General features: G+C 40.6%; 1 protein-coding gene across 7 annotated transcripts in view; it reads right to left on the bottom strand.

Moving 5' to 3' along the window:
- Nucleotides 1–571: 571 nt before the first annotated feature.
- ARHGEF11 (Rho guanine nucleotide exchange factor 11) overlaps nucleotides 572–15,853 on the bottom strand; it is a 4,318,379-nt gene continuing 4,303,097 nt past the window's right edge. For all 7 annotated transcript variants that reach the window (XM_044059024.1, XM_044059020.1, XM_044059026.1 and 4 more), the window contains one exon: nucleotides 572–6,760. In XM_044059024.1, the coding sequence (XP_043914959.1) occupies nucleotides 6,702–6,760 (59 nt within the window). In that variant the 3' untranslated portion in view covers nucleotides 572–6,701. The remainder of the gene's footprint in view (nucleotides 6,761–15,853) is intronic.

The raw sequence follows: 15,853 nt of genomic DNA, 5'->3' as shown, positions 1-15,853 counted from the left end.
TCAATCTTATGGTAGGCTATATTCACCTCATTTCGGGAAACTAGGTATTATCTCCCCTCTGAGTTTAAAATGTCAATCATTTTGGCTAAATTCCCCCTTTGTCCGGTTTCATAATCCGTACATCCTTATTCTTACTCAACTGTAACATAATTTCTTTCTCACTACTTGTCAAACTACTCCTGTACCGTCTCTTGGTCTTAAAATGTGTTCTCACCTCATTACATACAATGGTCTCAAAGTTGTTCAATTCTGGGTGAAGGGGAGGGTTAAAAATACTCTTCTTTCTCAAACTATCCCTATTTTCCATACGAGTGACCTCGTTAAACATAACTTCTAAGTTTAACTTCCTCGTGAATAATTTTATATCTAAAGTGGTATCAGCCAAACTGCCCCTCCTGGTAGGTATAAAACTGAATCCCCTTTTAAATACAGCAGTGTTATTTTTTGCCTTCAGTAACTGTTTTTTTTTTTTTTTTTTTTTTTTTTTACAAAATCATCAATCATCAAAGTGAAACCACTTTGATCTCGAGCACTAAAATGATGAAACAGAAAACAACACAAGCATGAACACTCTTTTTCTAAATGTGTTTAATTGAAGATATTTACTTCATAAAACTTTCATTTAATAACAGCTCAAAATTGTACAGGTTTCTGTTGAGGATAATACATATATAATACAGCAGAACAAAGTAACAAAAATCTCAGGCAGACTATTTCACAAAAATGGAAAAATAAAAACATAAAAAAATCTTTTATTTCCAGCTTTTACAGGGTTGATTTCTTTTTAAATAGTTTAGTGTACACAGTTTCATTTTCATGCCAGAAAATAAAAGAGCACCTGTGATCAACCAGAGGAGCTGTGAGGAAGGTGCCAAGATAGACTGGGTAAGAAGATTTTAACTGGTTTTAGGGAGTGCAGAAGGTTGTTGCTTTTTATCCAAGGAAAACTAATTTTTTTACCATATCTTTTTTTTACTACAGTTTAAACACCTCACTTGCAGCTTGACACACAAGGACATATTAAGGTGCATCGCAGATGTCTTTACACTTCATATTCCTTGCACTGGTACATACTGATTTGGCAGGGTAAATGTTAGTTTCACATTCCTTATGGGACTTCACCAGATGGCATTCCACGTTCGGTTAAGAAATCCAGGTGTCTGTTCCCAACGGAATGCTTCTGAAATTATGAAGCATATCAATTATGCATGCTAAGGCTGTAAATATTCTATGCATCAACCAGACTACTCACTAAGGGAACAGCCAGAACAAAGGCAGGGTTTGTCATTTTCATTCTCAGGGGCTCTTTTCCACACATTTCCAATTACATTTAAAAAAAAATGAATGTGTGGGTAAAGCCCTCTCATACCAGATGTTTAAGTAAGAAAGACTACACATATCTGATGTGTAGGCCACTATGAATATCCTATGGCTTGGTAAATGGGGATAGGGAGAGAACATTAACCCCACTACAAAACAAAATGAATCTGAAATTCATTGGTGTCTTATTTGCACAGACCCACAAGGGAGTTCAGTCAGGAGAAAATTTCACTCAGAAATGATAATTCTCTTTAGCAAGCCTGAACTACTGTTACTTTGCCTTCAATGGATCTGAGGCCAATGGTAATAATCCAGTCTCTAATCAAATGTAGCCTTTTCCTTTCCACAACAGCATCAAACCAAGCCACATGTGACAACTGAACAGAATAGTTGCAGTCAATCAAGTTATCTGCTTATGGACCGGTGCATGAATTAGAATCCCTAAAGCCATGTTCTGGAACTCTTAGTAAAAGAAATGATTCTTATGAATGGAACTAGAAACACTGGAATTCCACCTAGATAATCCTTTTATAAACCTGGCACTTGTGGTTTCACACTCAAATAGTACCAAAACCAACAAGAGACAAGACATGTCAAGCTAGCTGATTCGATAAATAACGAAAAGGCAGCAGTGCAGCTGAGGAGACAAGTGCACCAGCAAAGTAACGGTAGAGTTTGCATACGACTACAGTAGTGTATTTTTTTTTAGAATGAAAGGAACAACCAACAGCAAGTCATTTATGAGCTTATGCTATATGCTACATCATTCATATTAGTAGTGTATGTTAATAAATAATTGTAATGTATAAATAAGAACTTGATACAAACAAAAACAATGCCTGTGTTGACAGGGTAAATTAGCGAGAAGGGGAAAGGAAATGGCTTGCAGATGAAACAATATTATGCCATCAGAAGAGACAAGAGGTGAACTACACAAAGCTTCCTCTGCTCAGACTGCTAACAGAGTGATTTTCATACAACACATATTAGAAAGCCAGAAGAAATCAAATGTAGTACATATGTACAAGCATAAGAAGCACACCAGATGATACAATGTACAATCCAATATGGGGATGTGAAGACATTATCCAGTCAGGTTTGGGTACAGGAATCATGGAGCAAATTACACTGACAATACCCATCTGCATGTATGAATGGAATTCTCTGCTTCAGTAAAAGCCATCAAGCTAGCAAGACACCCGAGGTATGTTTTGCATAAACAACACAGTAAAATCATAGTGTGCTACATTTTCCCCAAAATATTACAATGGGATTGTAAGTAATGTAATTTCTAAAATGAAATGCTACTACGCTGAAACACGTAGCTATGTTTGCAGTGCACTTCCCAGTTTCAGCACCACAAGCACACATGGTACAGGCACATTGTTGCCATGTCAACAGTATGCACGGCACATGCACACTACTGACATGACAACCTACCTTTCAGGTAATGTCTTACATTCTATCAGACTGAAGCTGTGCTCTTTTCTCTCTTAATTATTTACTGTGCAATTAAGGAACATGTCCAAACAGACACAAGATCTGTATGTACAGTACACTAAAAAGACTACAATTTACTCCAAGAGAAAATACTGCACCATCAACACAAAAAAGTCTTGTGTAAAACCATATGGGTTCACTATCAGCTGAAGGCAGTCTCTAGTTTGCTTGTCACTTTTATGCACAGTTCAAGGGACTTCATTGCTACTGTATGTGGCTGCCAAATTAACAGATGGTTCTGACATCATAGTATATTACCAAAATTAATTTCAAATTAAAAAATTAAAAACATGCAAATAGTACTGCACAATATGGAAATAGTTACACAAGTAATGGGACAGAATTGCAACTGTACCTGCATAACTGCCCAGTCTGAATAGGCTTTGAGGCAGAAGGTGTAGTCAAATGTCTTTAGCTCCATATGCAGAAAGGCCAGTAAAGCACACATATACTATTAAAACAATGAAAATGCTTGAAAGTCTAAAAACAAAGGGGACTCTGGCAGGCTTTTCCAAAAATGATGAACGTCTACGAGTCATGTAGATCAGGTAGCAGTGCTGTACTGGATAACGTCTCATACATAAGGTACCCTTAAATGTGGAAGCTGTCCTTCTGGGGGCCATTCAAGCACAGGACTGTCAAACCAAGAATAAACATTCCTTCATCAAAAAGGGAAGGCCAGCAAGGTTGGCCACGTTAATGAGTGGTGTGTTAGCAGCTGCAGGGATCAAACATTTTCCACTGGCAAAAATGCAAATTTAGGGACAAAAACTCAGGTACACTTAGCATGACAGTGACCTATATGGTACAACTTTAGTAAAGGATAAGCAATAAGTTCACAAAAGTAAGTTTTGTGATAATGCTGGACGATAAAGTACAGTCAGGCTCAAGAGAAAGGGGATTTTTTTTTTAATAAATATCACAGCACTGGAATTTCTACTGTTTATTTGGCAATAGCTAAAATTAAGACAATAACTTATTTCATGGTCCTTACAGTACCTTCTCATTGCTGGTCCCCAACTTCATGAAACATATAAACAGGTGGTAGATACCACCCTAAATGTGCAACTGTGCTATAACCAACACAGACTATGAGGCATGGAATTCAAAAATTTTATGTAGATATTAAGAGGATGTGGGAAAACTAAGATATTACTAGGATTAAAACCTAAAACGCATTTTCTGAAAAACACCTGGTGATACTTCTGGTTCTGCTTACCAAGCAGTTATACTATCTTACTCAGCTTATAAAAGAAACAACACTGCTTTTTATAATGAGAAACTAAAAGTCTTCATCTACTCAAAAAGGAAAATAAAAATGTCAGCATTTTGAATATAAATTTAAAACCAATTAAAAATGTGGCATCTGCAGTATAAGGCAACTCTAAAAGAAAAGTGAAGTTCTGACAGCTAAAATAATATGCACCACAAAATATATATTTTTTCATAGTCCTGCTTCCAAACATTAACAGTTTGACAAGATTTCTAATGCCCACTGCTTTGAAGTACTACAGTGATTTTTAGACTTATCAGGTCAGAATTGCTGGCCCTAGCTATTCCTGCGCAGCTGCAGAAAACATCTCCATGTCTGTTGGCCAGCCTAACAGTTGCATCATTTTCCACTGAGCTGTTTCCTTAAAGACTCTCTTCTACCAGGAACTAAGCACCGCTGGCCTTCTCACAAACAAACTGGTTACATAATACTACAAGACAACACTGGAGTAGACAGCCAGCTCTGCTACTCAGCACTTTATTTCTGCCACACATTCTATCCCTGAGGTGTCAGCATTCAGTGGCATAACGTGGCGTGTAGATGCAGTGGTACTAGCATGCACCACATGTCATACAACCCCCCCCCCCATATCCTCTTCCCTTTGAGGGTCTACATGTTCTCCCCTGGTCTCAGACTAAGCAGTCCCACTACACAATACATGCTACATATTACTGAATACTTGGTGTTGCCTCCTCTGGTTACTGTTTCCTGACTTTTGCCCTCACACACACAGGGTGCCACTATGGTACACAATAGTGCTACTACCACTGTGTGAAGATCAACAGGATTTTGCCACTGATTTTGCAACTTACACACAAGATGCAAAAGAGTTAAACTGAGACATGAGTAAAAAGAACATGAAACTCAAACATGGGAATCTTATACATACATAAAAAAACAGAATATAAAAAGGCAGCTTAACATGTGAATTATGAAACCAGAAAAAAAAAGACTAGAGATGGAGTGAATTGTGTACTAGCATAAAACATAATGAGTGTATATTAAAGAATATTACAATATATACAAAGCCAAGATAATTATATGCTGATGGGGAATTGGGGTATGACTTATATACATAAGCAAACTATACACAGACAAAGACGAAGGTGCAAATTTATACACAGAACCAAACTGTACAAACAGGAATGACGGTATTTATATATGAGATTACACTGTGTACAAACGGCAGAAGGTGCAACATATCCCGGCTAAATGCACATTAAAAGGGAATGAATAAATGAATGACCTGCTTCAGACAAAGAAACTGCTGACTGAAACAAAAGTGAAGGGTAAAATGAAGTCAGACTTCATATACCATCAGAAAAAGGGGTGTGACTTGTGTACAAGAAAGACTAGTCAACAACATTCAGAAAAGCACACCAGCCTTAATGGCAGCAGTATATACAACACTGGAGTGATGTTGCAAACTTCTTTGACAAAAGAGATTTGTGTACTAGAGTTAAAGAAACACAAGCAGGAAGGCAGGTGCACATCAAGCAAACTGGGGACATTAATAAAGTAAACAGTTATAACATGAATCCCAGCTGATACAGACCAGACAGGAAACCACACTATTTCCCCTCAATGAAAATAGTTTACATTAAACTCTTAACTTGGAAAGACCTGAATGGAAGAGCAGCTTAATCACAGTATTGCAAAATGAATCTAGACTGTAGCTGTGTGTCTTTGGGGGGGGGGGGCTCACAATTCAAACCTAACAGATGGTTTATACAGATAGAATCTCCAATAGCTCTTCAGGTCCAATTCAATAATAAGAAAATGTCTTTCAGAATACCTGAAGAACAGAGGGGAGACAAAACCTGCATCATTCCATATAACATCAGTGCTGGCAGGCAAAGCCCCATTTCTGACACGGCACTATGGCCAACCTTTGTCAGTCTTAAACAAAGAGAATAAAAACAAGCAAAATGCATGCAGCTGTAAAGAAAGTCAGCAGACAAGAGACCAAAAAGGAAAGAAGTCAATCTGAATGGATGGAAAGCAATGAGGTGGGTTCTGAATACAACCCTAAGTCAATGAGTTGACCAAAAAAATGACAGATAACAATCCCCCATTCGAGCACCTTCTTTCTACTAAAGTCTTATTTGCAGACTTTTTTCTTTTTTTGTTTACAAAAACTACATAAATAATGTCCCCAACAGCATTCATCCTTCTTTCTCCCCAGTAGTGTAACACTAGTGGAGGCAAATAACTGGTCAGAACTAAAACAGGAACCCAAAAGGAAGGAGTAATACAGGAAAGGGCTGTAGTGTTTTGGGTTCTCTGCTCTATCTGTACAGGAATTACACCAGCTGTGTTTTCATTTTACTGTTTCAAGACCAGTACGTTTCCCTTAAGTTTTTCCACCTGTCACCAGGGAAACTGTTGATGTTTTCAGCATTTCTCTTCATCCTCCATTAATGAAGATGTGGAACTTTTCATTCTACAGTTTCCTTGCAAGCTTTCACCCTTCTGTATCCCCAGTTCTCTCAGGACCGGACACTTCTGTTTCTCTGTATGTCGGTCACTCTTATAGGGAAGATGGGTGTTCTTTGCATTTTACCATGTTCACGGCTCACTTTTTCCCTTTTTTACCATACAGTGCAGCTTAAAATCCAGTGGATAACATCAAAGAAGGGGTGCGAACTGCTGTTCCAGAACTGCTGCCTGAAAAAAAACATTGAAAATAAACAAAAAATTAGAAGAGACACTGACAAGATTAACACACTTCCTCTCTCTTGCCCATTAAATGAAACGGGCACTGAGGACACCGGCAATTGCCTCAGCTATAAATAACATTGAAAATAACCCAAAGGTGGAAAAGTCTCTTCTGCCTTCAAAAGTGCACCTGTGTAAAAAATTTCATTGCGATTAATATCACTGCAATTTATTACATGTAAAAAGACAACTGTTTTACCTGAAATAGTCAAAGAAAGCAAATGTGATTGCTCTTTAAACATATTTCTTTCTATATTCTTCATTCATCTATGTTGCCCTGAAGACATTCCTCTTCTTACAAAGCTTAGTAAAAGGTGTTATACAAGCTTAGTTTAGGAAACTTTGATTGTATTAACCTGTCTTGATTCTTCATTGATTTTTGGTGGATAAACTGTGGATGTACCTTTGGTGAACCTTGCCTGGAGTCTTTTTCGAGTAGTTACATAATTTGCTGTGTTTTTTTAGTTTAGGAAATGCAACTCTGTGGACGCTCAGAAGTGTTTACATTTAGAATCTGTGAGTGCATTAATGTTCTGCTGTTTTTGAGACTAGTTCATTATACTGAAGACCTAAATTGTGAACTTCCTCAATGGCTCCTTACTGTAATTCCAACATCCATGATGGCAAGTCCTGGAATTATGTAAAACAATAAAAATAAATAAATAAATAAAAACAGAACTAATGAATGCTGACAACCACTGCTCTCCTTTAAAGTTATTCTGCAGCTTACAGACTACCATACCCTCACAGAAAAAGAGAAAATTCCATAACAAAGAAATAAGATACTGTGATGAGCTGATCCCAAGCAATATCCCAGTACGCCCTGAAAAGTGGGAGTCAAACAAGTTTAAAACAGTACCCACTGATTCACAGCAACTCCTTGAAGAAGACAAGAAATGTCAAAATCTACAGTGCAAAATGCAGAAAATAGGTCAAAAGGGATTAAACAGAATACCACAGGTCCCCTTGTCATAACGTTATCATTCAAGACTTGAGCATTACGGACACCACAGTACTATGGCTAGTGCAGAAGCCTGACTGGAATGAATCATGAACACTGCACTCCTGTGAAAAACAGCCCTCTCAATAACTTCACCTAGAAAAGGAAAAATATCAACATCCAAGTTATAATTTATAAAGAATGGGGTAAAGCAAAGCCTACTATATGGAGACAGAAGAAAATAGCACCCAATGAAGAAGAATGTACCGGATTTTTCTGCATCTTGAACAAAACTGTATAAAAAAGTGGTTCCAATTTTTCAATGTATAACTACTTGAATCTGTCATTATCAATGTAACTATTGTGATACTTCTGTGATATTGTATTGAAAATGGGCCGCTGATTCAGTTGGACTAACCCGGTTAACACATGACAATAAATAAATAAAATAAATAAAAGACAGTCTGATAAATCACTAGGACCAGCATGTCAAGAAAGCATCTGTTGGTTTTGTTGGGCATGGTACCAGGCAGCTCAATATAGTTTATCTGAAACTGAAAGTCCAAGCCAAAGTATTCCTGCAAGTACTAGGTACGACTTTTAGCTTATCACAGAAAATGAAGGTGCCCTCAACAATGCCAACTTAGCTGCATGGAATTTAATAACTAAATCATATTTTTACATAGAAAGCTATCAACACGAGGACAAACAGACTGGTTTATTCAGCCTCTTGCCTAATCAAAATACATTAAGTTGATGCATCAGAGATTGCTTCAGAAAGCAACATTTCTATTTTATGAGAGAGCTCTGATTGACAGCACAGCTATCATCAAGAATGAACCTAAGATCAAAGAGACCAATATGCCTCCATTTATGTTCAAACATTTGCACTTGTCTCAATACACAGAGCTCAAAATCAAACCACATTCACATTATATAAGACGAAGTCAGTGTACGTAAGGCAGGGCAAGCACGTCCAGTGAGGAAGGTATATCTGTATTGTAAGCTGGTTCACATACATAATATGAAGCAGGTGTATGTAGGCTGGGGAAAGCAAGAGCCACCACCCTACCCCCTGGTAATGTATTAAAGCCTTCTCCAGTGAGGCTCTGGGCATCACTGCTAATACTTTTCTAAATACTCTGGGCACTGAAGGAAACCAAATGGAAACACACTCACCTAGAACAAAACAGAGGACTCTCCTATGTGGATCCCATACACTCAAATGCCAGAAGACATACACCCTGCCCACTGAAAGAAGAGACACCCTGTGGCAGCAGAGGCATGACCACCTAGAGAGAAACCATCTAAAAGGGGATGTACTGAATATGTGCTGGGTGTATTTGCCAAGGTCCAAAATTAGATATACACTGCCCATCCTCTTCTTCAGAACCAGGAAAGGAAAGAGAATAACTACCAACTCTATTCTAAATATGGCTCCTTTTGCCAGTAGAGTTTAGGCCTGTCTCAAAGAGTTCTGAAAAAATGGTCTGTCCTCTTATCAGAGAAGTTCCTTGTCTCAGGTGATTGTCAGACTGGAGTGAAACTTGACAACAGTCTCCTTCCAAACAATGCAGGCTGTAGTTAAGACTGCTGCCACTCAGCTGGCATGGCTGTCCCCTTGTGGACTTTAGCCAGCTCAAGGAGGAGAGCCATCAATGTGTGACATTTAAGAGCCTTCCTCTGACAATGGAGGGACTTCCTCCTAATCTGGGGGCTAGCTTGGCCTTGAAGAGAAACCCAGGGGAATCATAAAGGTCCTCCAAAATGGTGACGGCTTGTCTCCCCCCTTCAACAGGTCATAAACTACTGTCTTGAAAATCCTGCCCAAAGACAAATGTCACAACTGGGGCAGGCATCCAAAATGCTGTTTCTTAACTCCTTGAGTGACTGTTTTGCTCTCACACACACAATCCTGTGCAAACATCCCAGTCCCAGCAACCCTGGTCACAGCATCAACGCAATCAGATCAGCAGCAGTCCATATGGCAAATCAATTTAAAGTATCCATCATGCCTCAAAACCTCTTCTTTGAGCCCAGATCGTGGGTAGTCAGCAATCATTTTACAGGACCTGATCCACCTTGAAAAACTGTTAACATAAAAAGGAGAAAGGGGCCAAATAGGAGTTCTAAGCACCAATGCCGAAGAATAACACTTGATCAAAGTTTTAAATTCACTGTCTGGCAGCAGGACAGCAAACAGTAGTGGTCTCTGGGTCTTATACTGTACTGTATGAAAGGTATCATAAAGCAGTCAGCGCATGGACGGCAGATAAGGGAGACATTGCATTCATCTTGGGCTTACTATAAAATATATTCACTTTCTTTAGGGCCACAGAAGCCAAGTATAGGTGATTCCTGGCTAAAGTGACATCATTCTTGATCACCAATTCCATAAGGGGAGGGGATGACCCAAAACTATGTTCACAGGTTCATTGCTGATTATTACGCTAATGACCACAAGGGCCTTTTTAAGTCTAGCCATGCAGTCCAAATCCCAAATCTCTGACAATTTCTGATACCCTTGATAAGTGTAGGCAGGGGCTTGGGATGTGAAATATTTGTAAGCAGGGGTCTGACAGATGAACCATTTACAGGCTGCCTGCGTCCATTAGAAAAATAGGTGCCAAACTAGGGATGAATTTCCTGTTCTCATTCCAAATGTCCAAGTTACACTTGAATTGGGTTAGGGAACAAGTCTAATTCACATTGATGGGGAGCCCGTTCCAGAGACAAGGTAATCTCTGGTATACATACCTGTCTTGCCAGCAGGTCCTATTTACATCACAGGCAAGGTTCAAGTCTTTAGAATGGGTGATTATGGTGCTGTCTGTTTTGCGGACATGCATGAGGTCCATCACAGTGGGGTCTGACAATGTCTTATATGCCAGGCATAGCTCTCCCCTCAAAAGCCTGTAGGAGATAGAATATGGTGAAAAGGCCTCGAGGTGGTCTGCATAGGACATGTGACTTGCACTCTGTATTGAAACTCCAAAAACACGATAAAAAACAAACCAGGAACAAAAGTTGTGAAGCAAACTACAAAGGACCAGAACCAATAGGAATATTCAACCACAAAACTTTAACAACAATTAAGCACTTTTGTTAAAAAACTTAATTCAGAATGCTCTGATGAAGTTTTTTAATGAAAGCGCTTAACAACTGTTATTAAAAGTTTCATGGCTGAATATTCTGATTGGTTCTGGTTCTTTGGAGTTTGCTTTACAACTTTTGTTCCTGGTTTGCAGTCTGTATTCTTTTAATGAGAAATCTCTGCCCCTGCAGCAAATGCCACCAGCAGTTGTCCAGATTTCCTTTGAGGTTTAGTCCTGTCCAAGTAGAATCTAAGTTGTCTGTGCACATCTAAGGAATGCAGTATCTGTTCCCCTTTATTCTGTGGATTGGGAAAGAAGGTTGGCAAATGAATGGACTGATTAAGAACCACACTGGATACCACCTTGGGCATGAATGATGGATTTGTTCTGAGGGATACCCTGTCCGCATGAAAGACTCCGCTGCCATAAGGGCCTGTAATTCAGATACCCTTCTAGCTGAAGTAATTGCTAAAAGGAAAGCTGTTTTCCAAGAAAGAAATTTTAAGTCTGTAGTAGCAGCTGGCTGGAAAAGAGGTAGAGTAAGTTTCTCCAAGACAAAGTTAAGGTCCCAGGCTGGGTTTGGAGCTCTCCTAGGTGGTATCAAATTTTTGGCCCCTCTGACGAACTGCTCGAGCAGTGGATGAGAGAAGAGGGGAGGTTCTGTGTTATAATATGTTGAAATGGCTGAGACGTGGATTTTAATGTAGGAAAAAGACAGGCCCATGTGAAGCATCTCCGTTAAGTATTGTAAAATCTGAGGTAAATTGGGCGCTGCTGTGTTCATCCCTTGAGACTGGTTCCAGGAACAGAATCATTTCCATTTTTCAGCATAAAATTTTCTAGTACTAGGCCTCCTTGCCTCTAAAATGATATCCATCACAGGTTTGCTGAGGGATGGTAAAGGTGAGATTAAGTAATTAGCCAGGCTGCAAAGTTCAGTGTTGGAAGATGAGGGTGCAGAATCTGGTTCTCCTGCTGTGACAGCAGGGAAGGAGTCTGAGGCAGGTGCCATGGAGATAAACATGACAAACTGTGCAGGAGGGGGTACCAGTGTTGGCGCAGCCAGTCTGGAGTAATCAAAATCATCCTTGGTTTGTCCTGTTTAATTTTTAGCAGTACTTTGGAGAGCAGAGGCAGAGGGGGGAAGGCATAGACTGATAGGTTTTCCCAGCTGAAGGACAGAGCATCCACTTTCCAGGCTTGTTTGTGGGGAGTTCTTGTGCAAAATTTGTCCAATTGGTAGTTCTGGGGAGAGGCAAACAGGTCTATATCTGGGCTCCCCCATTTGCTTGTCAACATGTTGAAAGTCATTGGTTCCAGTTTCCACTCGTGTGGGTCCATGAGGTTTCTGCTTAGTCCGTCTGCCGGTGCATTTAATTTTCCAGGCAGGAATTGAGCTTGTAGGTGCACTTGGCAGCTCAAGGCTGTGTTCCACAATGCCATGGCTAGTCTGAAAAGGGGGTAAGAATGTGTACCCCCCTGCTTGTTTATGTACCACATAACAGTGGTGTTGTCCATCTTTACCATTAGTTATCCTGGAAGAATGTGGTCCTTTGAAGGCTGTCAGAGCATTCTGTACAGCTAACATTTCTTTTTGATAGAAATGCAGGTGCATTTGACTTGGGTTCCATTTGCCCTGAATGCACTTCCCTGCCAGGTGAGCCACCCATGCACAGTCTGATGCATCTGCTGTTAGGGTTTGGGTAGCAAGGGGTGGTGTGAAAGGTAGTCCCTTGTTTTGGTGGCAGGTCTCTGCCTACCAAAGGAACTCTAGGCCTAGGCAAGGTATTATAGGAATCATTGTTTCTAGGTCTTGAGAACGTTGACACCATATGTTTTTTAGATACCACTGTAGTTTCCTCATATGCATTCTTGCATATGGAAATAGAAGAATGCAGGAGGCCATAAACCCCAAGGCTTGCATTATTTGTCTTGCAGATAAGCAGGGTATTTGTGGCCACTTGTCAAATGAATTTGCTTTTCTAGCGTGAGGTAAGCCATCTGGGAAGTTGTATTCAAGCTTGCTCCAAGGAATATAATTTCTTGACAGGGTACCAGGTGTGATTTCTTTTCGTTTATGGTGTACCCCAGACAACTTAGAACCCTTTTTACAAATGGCAGATGATTCAAAAGTATGTCCTGGCTTTCTGCCTGAATTAGACAATTGTCCAGATATTGGTATATTTGAATATTTATTTGCCTGCAAAATGCAATAACTGTAGCTAGGCACTTTGTGAATACCCTGGGTGCAGTAGATAAGCCAAAGGGAAGTGCAGAGAACTGATAGTGCGTGTTGCCTGCTTTGAAGCACAGGTATCTTCTGCAAGATTCCCTGATTGGGATGTGCAGGTATGCTTCTTTTAAATCTAGTGTTGCCAACCAGGCATCTTTGCTTAGCATAGGAAGTAATTGGTGAAGAGTCAGCATCTTGAATTTTGGAATCCCCAAAAAGGTGTTTAGAGTAGACAGGTCCAGGATAGGACGCCATGAATCGTCTTTTCTGGGTACCAGGAAAAGTCTCGAGTAGAAACCTTGTCCCTTTTCCTCTTCTGGTACCAGTTGAATAGCCCCCATGTTTAAGAGAGAAAGTACTCGTTTTTGGGCCTCTGCCCACTGATTTGGGGGTAGGTCCAGCCACCCACTTGGTGTTGGCAATGTGTGGAAGTGAAATCTGTATCCCTGGGACACTATATTTAAAACCCGTTTGTCCTGGGTAATGAGTTCCCAATTCTTTGCATGAAGAGCAATCTTTCCCCCCAAAGGGGCAGTCAGTTGATAAGTGTTTGGAAATTTTAAAAGGAAGTCACTGAGACAGTTTACCATAGGGGGGTCTTATTATTCCCAGACTTGGAAGTGGAGGCTCCCCCACTGCTTAGTTCTGCGAGTCCTCTGGAACTGAAACCTGGGGTTTTTGCTGTGTCTGGGTTTGGCTTGAGAAGACCTGGAAGGGGCTGGAAAGGACCAATTCTTAGAGGGCCAGTGCCTACTAAATCTAGGAGGCTGAACTTGTAAAACATCTTTAACAGTTTGCATAGATTTAGGTTTATCTTCCATCTTTTTAAGAACTTCCTCAGCCTTGTTGCCAAACAGGCGGTCCTGATTTAAAGGAGCATCCAACAATTTAGCTTTAACATGATCAGGCAAAGATTGCTCCTTAAGCCGAGCATGCCTTCTGAGCACAGACTCAGTAACAGCAGCCCTGCAAGAGGCCTCTAATGAATCAAAACCACATTGCAAAGTATGTTTTCCAACTTGTTCGGCAGAATGCATTAAATACTGTAATTCTTTATTTTCCACACAGTCAGGAATCAACATCATTTTCTGTTTAAGCAGTCCAATAACATGTTGCTGATATTTTAACATATGAAACTGGCAGTTTAAAGCCCTAATGGCTAAGGTTGCAGAAGTATAAACCTTCTTACCCCATCTATCCAGCGCCCTGGAGTCTCTATCAGAAGGGGTAGGATTTTTATCAGTAGAAGCCTTAATGCCCTTGGGCCCCTGTGAAATAGTCTCTGGATCATTTTGAAAAGGAACTTGTGGGACTCAAGGACCCTGTAGTATCGGTCAGGTTTTCTGGGAGCAGGAGGCAGAGAAACAAGGGCCAAACTAGATTCCGAGAAAGCATCATCAACAATGTCTAGTACAGGAGGAATAGCTAAAGGCCTATACTGAGGTAGAAGAAGGAAATTCCTAATCCTCAGGAGGGGAAGCAGAGGGAATAGAGTCCTCTGCATCAGAATCTTCATAAGTAGATAAGGGCAAATCCAGATCATCAGAAGAATCAGAAAAAACAGAATCCTGGTCAGAAGATTCATAAACAACTTCAGTCCTAGGCCTCTTAGAAGGGGGGGTTGGTTACCCCTGATTAGAGTTATTAGATCTTCAGCCATTCTCATCATTTGTTTTTTAGGCATAGAGGCCTGAGCATGTGGCCTGGGTGTCGGTTTTTTAGACATGGATCGAGATTTAGGCCTAAGTAATGAAGGAGGCGTCGATTTAATATACAAGTCCTCAGGGCTGAATACACCCTCAGAAGCCGATGACTGCACAGCGGCTCCGGAACCATCCAAGGTAGAGACATCCGCGGGTTGCATAGCTGAAGCATCTCGCGGCATACCGGACTCCAAATGGGTCTCAGTAGAAGCCTGTGAATCAGACGTAGCGGGTATCAGGGGCTGCGAAAGCACCTCACTGAATACTGGCGACTGGCTTAGGAGAAGCGTTGTCGGCAGTTTTGGACGTCGGCGGCCTGTCTCTGTCTTTATCTTTGCGTTTTTTTGGAATCCCGGTAGTCGGATGGCTAACCGATGACATTTCTGGAGAATTAAACTGAGAACCGAAATATTTAGAGGCGAAAATATACCGACAATGGATAGTGCGCTGATTAAATAAAGCACAAAACCGACAGCAAGGTACGTCATGGTCAGGGCCTAGGCAAGGAATACAGTATGAATGAAAATCTTTATGAAGTATTTGCTTTCCACAAGTAATGCAATTATTAACTTTTACTAACATCGATAAGGAGCAAGAAAAAGTTTCCCCAATGGGGTACTTAGCTTTAGTTGCAGACTTCGGTTCTGAAACTTGAAAACGGAAATTTCAGGAGTCGGCCGACCGGAACTTGCGAAATGCTTCTGCTCTGGGCACTGCACAACAAGAAAGACTGATGTAATGGCGTCGGCTGCATGTTTTATACCCCTGACGACCTGACGTCATGGAAGAAGGGACAGCAACCAACGCAGGACCCAAGACTTTGTTAATCAGGCCGACTGACGGCTACCTGCAAGCAGATAACCCAAATGTAATGACTGTAACAGTGAAACACGAAGAACAACGCATTTTTTTGGCATTAAGCTTCAGGCCATGGTTCTGACACCAGTCACTGGTCTCAGAGAGGACCTTTTGTAGGATGTCTGCATCACTTGGGGAGTTGATAACTCCTAGCTTGCAGTCATCAGCAAACTTGGCCAGCTAAAGTCCTTCTGTGTTGGCCTGGACTTCTGA

Source organism: Protopterus annectens, chromosome 17.part0 (genome assembly GCF_019279795.1).
Source record: "Protopterus annectens isolate FY-2018-M chromosome 17.part0, PAN1.0, whole genome shotgun sequence".
Classification (NCBI taxonomy): domain Eukaryota; kingdom Metazoa; phylum Chordata; order Ceratodontiformes; family Protopteridae; genus Protopterus; species Protopterus annectens.
Note: the sequence above shows the minus strand (reverse complement) of the source record. Positions and strands in the feature narration are given on the sequence as shown.